At 37.6% G+C, this 8681-nt stretch overlaps 1 protein-coding gene across 1 annotated transcript; it reads left to right on the forward strand.

Annotated features, from left to right (window-relative positions):
* The first annotated feature begins 5456 nt into the window (after window positions 1–5456).
* LOC149384730 (uncharacterized) lies at window positions 5457–5885 on the forward strand. The gene has a single exon (XM_089626143.1). It carries the CDS (start codon window positions 5457–5459, stop codon window positions 5883–5885), a length of 429 nt encoding a protein of 142 aa, XP_089482269.1.
* The last annotated feature ends 2796 nt before the right edge of the window (window positions 5886–8681 follow it).

Genomic DNA, 8681 nt, shown 5'->3' on the forward strand with positions numbered 1-8681 from the left:
TAAGGGTTGACTCCAAAACCGATAGATTACCGACACTTCTAAAGTATGTATGCTCGGAAGAATCTTTCGCTGGGGAAACAACGGTGCTTAAGGTATATATGTATCAAGAAAGGTATAACGGAATAATTGACATTTCTCGATACGGGTTGAACCTAGAGGATCTTGATGACGAACTGAGTAGATCAGTGGACACTCGTCACGATGAGTAAATATAATTCTAGTATAAGGAGGGTTCAGTCTTGGCTTACATAGTGGACTATTTGACCAAGATAAGACGAATCGATGGAAAAAGAGAAATGACTTTTTCGTCTTTTTTATCGAATTTTTAAGCTTATATTATTAGTTCTATAGTCCCCGATTCGACTTTGATAATTAATTGTGGAATTTATTATTTATTGTTGGATCAAGTAAATAATTAATTGAATTTTAAGTTGGGCCTCCTGAACACTGTAAAACTCGAAATTCCTAGGCCCAATAGCACTATGTTTACACTAGGGTATTAATTACCCAATATTCTCTTCTTAACTAGTTGCTAGATTTGTGGTAACTAATTAAATAAGAGAGAGAATAATAATGGTAGATATTGCCATTTATTCTCTCTCATAATTAATTTCCTAATATCGATGAGAATAACAATGGTAGAGATATTCTGTCTATTAAATAAGGAAATAAGATATTGTCCTTTTTATTCTCAAATATCTAGATCCCTTAAATATAGGAGAAAAATAAGGGAAATAAATATCCTAGATTACAATCTGATGGATGTGAGAAAAAGTAGGATTTGTAGTCAAGATCCAATGGTTCATGCTTAACTACAAAATAGGAAAGAATAAAGGAGAATTAAATGTATCTAGGATTTTTCTAGAATATATCATTTCTACAAATATAAATAGGGGTCTAAGTGGAAGCAAGACATACACTTTTGCAAAGGCAAAACTTTCGGCCATCACACCTAGTGTGGACTAAATTCTCTCTTTCTCTCACTGGGTGACAAAATTCTCTCTCTCTCTCTCTCTCTCCCTCTCCTTCGGAATTACGTGATTCCATTCTCATAAACACGTTACGATCTGAAATCATAAATCAGAGTGTGCCCACACTGTATTCTTATTCGTCCGGAGATTACGTTTCGGAAGACTAATGTGTCATCAAGGCGAAACAAAGGAGATCCTGAGAGTTTCAGAGACATCCCGGAGGGATGATCGTAGAAGACGACGCTAGGAGGCTGAGACGAGACGAGAAGAAAACGAGGAGCTCAAGGAGATCCCGATTCAGAAAGCTTAAGGAGAAACCCGTAAGTTTTCTAATAACTCGTCTCTTTATATTGGTTGCTTGACACATATGCTCTCATGGTTAAATTAATTAAACAAAACTAGATCTTGTTTTAATAACCATTAAATTGATTAGCTTAAGGTAGCGTAATTAATTATTTTTCTGCATTGTTATTATGATAAGGTGAATAATCAACGACCCGTGATGTCAGAGCGATTTTTCGTGTCTGATACAAACCCAGTTTTTCATCAACAAGTGATATTAGAGCTAGATGTTTTGTTTAATTAATCGATTTGTTCTTGTAATTAAATATGGTTTGAATGAAATTATATATGGATATGAGTTTCATGCAATTCAATATATATATGATTATGTGAATTGTGATTCCTGGTTTGATCGTAGAATGTTTGATTCTTGTTTTTCTAAATTTTATGTTAAACCCGAAATTCAAAGGGTATACCTTTTATGTAATTTATATTATTATTGCTACACACAAGGACGGTCAATAATGACAGTCCTTCCCATTACTCCTAGACGAAGCACGGCCTCTCGGCTGTGTTCTCGTGCCGAGTCGCGCCCTCGTGGAGGCTGCGGTTCGGTGCTGCCACAAGACTTCCTTGCCCTAAGGTAAGTGAAGTGGATTCTTCCAGGCCTCAGCCCGGAAATCCTAGTGAGCCCACTTATTTGAAAAAAAAACATTATTATCCAAAAAAAATTAAGTCTTAAATGTTTTATTTAATTAATTGTATGAGCTGGACCCTAATGATTTTGATTTAAAATATTAGAAAATAAATGATTATGATATCGATTTATTTTTCAATGGGACATATGAATGAGCCCTTACTTAATTAACTTATTTTTCGATAAAACTAAAAATAATAAAATAATTTGATATCGATTTATTTTTCTAAGTGACATATAAATGGGCCCAATTGAATCAATGGGCCAATATGATTGGGCTCATCTTGTTTTATTTTTATAGAGTCAAATAGGATACAATCAAACCGAATCAAACCATGCTTGCTATACTTGTTTATTTACTGCTTTATCCCATTCTTGATATAATTTAGAATTTGCTTTGTGGGTTATCATGGGCTTTCATGTTGTCAATGGTGCCCACAAGAAGAGTTGTAGTCTTTATTTTATACATTTGATGTAATAAAGTCTCATGAAGACTCTTGCTTGTAATTGCCTATCTATTCATTAATAAAGTTGAAACGTTCATTCATTCTTTCTTTGTTTGAAGCTTTATGATAAAACCTTAGTTTTTTAGTCCATAAACAAACTTAACAACTTACTAAGAGACAAATGTAGATTTGCATGAACAAACTCTTCGTAGTTTGCTTAAAACGATATATTCGCAATCTTAGGGTCAAAGGACTATTGACCTCAGTATGATTGTTAGAAGAATCTATGATGTCTGGTTATGAGGCATTGAGAGTTGGGGACTCTATAGTTCTTCTAGGTATCTTCCGAAGGTACTGAATTGACCAGTGCACTTCTAGAGACAATATAAGAACAAACCATTTAACCTCTTATGTCTCGAAGTCACTATGTATGAATTGCATCATGCTTACCTTAATCCTGAAATGAACATGCCATTTCACACCTTAGTATTCTCATTTGAGAAAGTCAATGTTCGGACTCACTATGTGATTCCGAACAAGGCCTATTGGTGAAGTACTAAGTTGTGAGTCTGTCATGAGTAACTTTGTGAAGTTCTCATAGATATGGAATTCATGTACAAGATTGCTGAAATGCAATGTATGTCACCTCATGCTTTGTTCCTTGGAGTGTGAATAAATGAACTGGCAGTGTCCAAATTGAGTCCTGACTCTTTTGGATGAAACAATGTGACTTGTTAGCTCCTCGTCAATACATTGTTTCTAACTTATTCACAAGCGACAAAGGAGTTGAGGAAATAACAGCTAGAAGGGTAAAATGGTAATTTAGTAAATCCCGACTAGCTGATGACATTCATGAAGGGTAAACATAGATAATATTCAGTGGATCCGCTCATCATAATTAGGTCGAATTCTTGAGTAGAAAATAAATTCATTTGAACCGAGAGATTTTCAGTGTCAGCTCTTTAGTGGAGTCAGTTGGCATTAAGCTAAACTTGGAAAAGGTTTGTGAACTTTTGAGTCCAAGTGTTTAGCTCAAGCTTTGTTCATTTGGTTCCATGAGGTCACTGTCACGAATCACATCGATAGGAATAGTTAAACTGGAAGCTAAGTCAAAACAAGAACGAAAATAGTTAAAAGGGTATTTTTGTCTTTTGAGACAAAGGATGAAATGAATGTCAATAAATTTTTTGACAAGTTCATTTGATGACTTAATGTCACTCGGCCATGACTTGATCATTGGGCCTTGTGAATTAATTTCATTTCATAAGAATTTTATTGAAAATTCTAAATGGGCCTTTTTTTATGTTGTCATGAACAAGTGAAGAAAATTCTAGAAGCCTTTTTCTAGACATAATAGGCGCCCACTACCCAAAGAGAAAGGGAAATTATTTTGTGCATAAATGTATTTAGATACTTGCCAAAAGAAAAAGAGGAAACAAATTTGCATAAGGATGCACAAGGTATTTCGGCCAAGAGAGTAATAGGCAAGCCAAGGAACAAAAAAGGAAACAAATCCTAGCCTTCTAGAAGGCTGCCTTGGGTGCCCAAATGGAATAAGAAATAAGGGTTATTTTGCTCATGAATATGTGATATTCTATAGAAGAGGAAACTACCTTATTGAAGGTAAGACCTCTCCTATAAATAGGAGTCTCGTTCTTCTCATTCCATTAATTCCACACAAGTTAGAGATTGAGAGACTCTCTCTCTAGACATTGTGGCCGAAAATCCTCTCTCTCTCTCTCTAGTTTATTTTCGATTTTTTCTTGTCTTGGCACCTAGGTCCTCACTCGACCTAGTGTTTAGCTCTGCGACTTCAAGACTTGTTCTTAAGTCGTAGTGTTTAAAAGTGCCCACTCACTGATTCCTTTATTTCGAGTGATTTAGTGATAGAAACTTTCGTGGTTGCTCGAGGTGCCGAGGAAAGAAAGAGAGACGTGCTGCGAGGGGAGACGAGCGTTGCAAACTTTCCAAAAGCTTCTTCAAAGTTCAAGCTTCAAGAAAGGTTAGTAAACTCTTAGCTCATATTGGTTTTTAATTACATGTACTTGCTTCTTTGTCTAGGTTAGTAAAAACTGTTTTTACTTGAAAAGAAATTTTTTAAAATTCTGCCGCTTCCTGAAGCGTTTAATCTTTTTCTTAAACCCTAGATCAATTCCAACATTTCATTCATTTGAAATTGTGTAATGTGATTAGGATAAATAATTAATGAATGAGTTGAAGGGATCGGAACGCTTTCTCACCAAGCCGATAAGAGGCTAAGCTGGAGGGTTAATAAAAGACAATGTCCTCCTTCCCAACTGGAAGTTTTTTCGTGATGGAATACCATTACGATAATCAAGACTAGATGTCACGAAATTCCTAATAACTAAGCTATATTAAAACTTATGTTTTCAAGGGTAGCTTAGAAACACTTGAGTATTTGATACGATTTAGTTAACTCGAGTGGATCACCTTGATTAAAGTTAATGCTATGAAATTAAAATATTGAAAGTATTGAGTCGTATGCCTCCAACATTAACACAACACTGTGAGGATGGTCTTGTTCGCCTTGTGACTGGCGGTCTTTTAGACATGGTGGTCTATTCCCTTCAAAAGGTGTAAGCGCATGCCAATACCAAGGTTGTGTTTCTGACGATAGGTAGAGAAGTTGATATCGTGCTTGACATAGGCTTCCCTACCACGCACGGGCTAAGCTTTGTCTACTAAAATGTCGAGTCGACTGATGTATGAAATGACTGGTGGTTGTTTCATATGTCCAAAAATTCCTATAAATTTGTAGTTAATGACCATAGTTATGAATGTACATGAACTGTGACTACTTATTAATCTAAGATGGTTCTCATTTTTACTAGGTGCACTATGTTATGTCACCTTAATGAAACGGACTGTGGCTATTATCGAATTACCGTAAAAATATAAAAACTGGGTTCTTTTATTCTAGTGTTTTATCTCGTGCTTATGCATTACGTTTTTATTTTCCTAAATATTATTAATAGTTGTTTCTTTTCATATTATTAATATTTGTTGTTATAAATTGTAGTAATCATGTCGAACCCTATTATGGCCTTGTTGTCGAAAGACGTTCTCACTGGTGATAACGTCCCGAAGTGGAAGTCGAACCTTAACATCGTGCTGGTGAGTGAAAGCATACGCTTTATCCTCACTGAAGAGAGACCTCCCATTCCTGCTCCTAATGCCTCCAAGAACTTACGGCATGATTATCACAAGTGGGTCATGGTTAACAACAAAGCTATGGCCTACATGCTCGCGAGCATATCTGATGCGTTGCGAACAAAAATGAAAGCGAATGAGACAAATGTGGAAATCCTTGACTCGCTGCAGGGAATGTTTGGAATGCAAAGCAAGCAAGATCGCATAAAGCTCACTCGTAAGTGCAATAGCACTAGGATGACTGTGGGAACCCCAGTGAAGGATCATGTCATGAAAATGACTAACTATTTCACCGAGGCTGAACTCCATGGAGCATAGATGGATGATGTCACTCGAGTGGGAATAATCCTGAATACCGTATAATGAATAAGTTTAGTGATGGACTATCTCAGCTATTAAATGAGTTACAGACTTTCGAGACTATCACTCGACATGGGAAGAAAATAGATCGGCAAATTATTCTGACAAGAGTTCTCCTCAGAAAACCAAGAACAAGTGGACTTCTGGTGCTGAGTCATCTAAGGCACGACCTAGTACTTCAAAGGGGAAAGCTCCTGATAAGAAGGAAAGGAAAAACTTCAAGAGGAGTGGAAAATAAAAAGATAAGAAGCAAGAAAACGCTGGTAAATGGCATCACTGCAACACTGAAGGCCATTGGCAAAGGAACTATCCTTTGTACTTGGCCGAGCTTGAGAAAAAACAAGAATGCTGGTATGGTGAAAATATTTTTTAGGATAATTATTCATGAGCATGCTTCTTCTCTTATTGCATAGTAGATCTGATGGAACACGTAAGTGTTGATGAGCTTGCTGAACATTGTCAGATTCAAGCTCCAGTTGTAGAGAAGCTGATGCTCCATCTGAAGATCTATTTTCGTGCTAGTTTTATATTTGGATTGATACTTTGAACATTTTGATGTGTCTCTATAATCCGAGGTTTACTGAATTTTAGCCTTCATGGCTATTTCAGATAGCATGAATCTCTTCTTTTCCCTTATACATTATGTTTTTATATTCTTTTATGGTCACATGGTTGTGACATATGAATATTTTCCGTCTTTGATTCCTGGAATGCATTTGACATTTTTATGATAATGTTTATGCATAAATGCCTTGTGATTAATAATGTAGATGTTATAGAATGTAAAGGACTTAGTGTTCCATTCATACACTTATAGTGATCGTTGTGATGTTCTATTAGTTATATCTAAGTTAGAAATTTAATAAGACTTTGATTGCTTTATTTCTTATAATTGAATATGTTTATATGTTTATGAACTCTTTAGAGCTCTGAGAGCGTCTAAAGAAAAATTACCTTATTTCGACAATGACTTGTACGAATAAGAGGTAATAAGGAAACACAACGTAAAGTTAGTGTTGATGAAGATGAATTAGTGGGAGCACCTTTGATCCTGGCCACTAATACTTCATTAATTGAGTGGGAGCTTTCTTAATTGGAACCTAGCTACTCTAGTTCGATCAATGAGTGGGAGCTTTCTTAATAGGAACCTAGCTACTCTAGTTTAATAATAAGTGGGCGCTTTCTTAATAGGAACCTAGCTCCTCTAGTTTAATAATAAGTGGGAGCATCCTTAAGAGGACCCTAGCCTCTATGTTTCAAATTATTAAGTGGGAGCATCCTTAATTGGAACCTAGTCGTTGTCGTTCATTAATTAAGTCGGAGGTTCCGAATCTAGCCACTTTTTGTTCAATGCATAGCAACATCCTTCACAGGATCAAGCTCATCATCAATGATAATATTTTGCTATCTATAAGTAATTTGAGTGGAAGGATATTTAAAAATTACCTTGCCACATGGTTCGATAAATCGATAAATAGAACTTAAGAAAAAATTGATACTTTCCTTATGAATAGGGTTAATGAAATAGTGGGAGCAGCATTGCAAGCATCCTCGTCACCTCAATACCATCAACAATATCTTTCACCCAATGAAAGATTTGATCATGAAGATCATAATAACTTAAAAGATGTCATAAACTCAATTTAGTAGATCCGCCAGTTAAGTCTTCGACTTAATGGATTAAAAGAGATGTCACACCTAAAAGTCGCACCTAATCACATATTAGGTGCGACATGTCGCACCGGATACCCATCCAGATAACTAAATATTTTTGCTGAAGTTAAATGGTATTTGGTGCGACACTATCGTGTCGAATATGATTACCTCGCACCTATTTACGTGCACAAAAGTTGCACCGAAATGTTTCAAAATTTATAACGGTCTGAAAAATTCCCCCAAAATTTATTCGCTCTGTAATTTCATATTCGGTGCGACGCCTGGTGCGACATGTCTCACCGAATAATCTTAGGGTATTATAAATACCCAAGCCCTCTTTTTCCTCGCCCGATTTCTCAACCTCTCTCTCTCTCTCTCTCCCTCTCTCTCTCTCTCTCTGCAACTCTTTCTCCGACAAGCTCAACCTTGGCCTAGCCCCGCTAGCAGCCGCCCGACGCCGTGAACCACGCCGTCTTCATCCGGCAAAACCTCCTATGCGAGCTCCAGCCCCATGCCCAGCCCTCCGCCGTGAACCACACCGTCCTCTTCTGGCGAGCCCTCCTCGGCCGATTCCGATAAGCCTCTCTCTATGTCTCTTTGTCTCACCCTCTCTCAATCTCACTCTATCTCTCTGACCAGCGCCGCCGCCCAGCCCTCCCCCGACGTCCCAGCCCCCTCCCCGTCCTCGGCCCAGCCCTCCTCGGACGTCCCAGCCTCCTCGCCATCCTCGGCCCAGCCCTCCTCGGCCCAGCCCCACTCGCAGCGGCCCGAAGCAAGTCAAACCCGTCCCTAACCTCGTCCGTCACTGTAAGTCTCACTCTCTCTCACTCTCTTCCTCACTCTCTTACTCTTTCCATGCAGCCCGGTCACACACAACCCTGCGTTGTAGCTCCGCGTTCACTCCGCGTCGTAGCTCACTGCCTTGAAGCCCCGCGTCATGTGTCTCGCAGCTCTTCCTCGTCTCGTCCTCGCTTCGGTCAAGGTTAGTTGTTTTTTGTGATTAGTAACATTTTTAGATTAGTTAATATGTAATATGTTATAAAATTAAATAGTAACATGTTAGATTAGTTAAATTAAATTAAAAGTAACTTATATGTT

The sequence above is a fragment of the Urtica dioica genome, chromosome 9 (assembly GCF_054948205.1).
Source record: "Urtica dioica subsp. dioica isolate 48M chromosome 9, U.dioica_male_clone48M_v1_H2, whole genome shotgun sequence".
In the NCBI taxonomy this organism is placed as follows: Eukaryota; Viridiplantae; Streptophyta; class Magnoliopsida; order Rosales; family Urticaceae; genus Urtica; species Urtica dioica.

Coding starts and splice junctions, on each gene's coding strand:
- LOC149384730 (XM_089626143.1), top strand. CDS start 5,457: ATGGCCTTGTTGTCGAAAGACGTTCTCACTGGTGATAACGTCCCGAAG.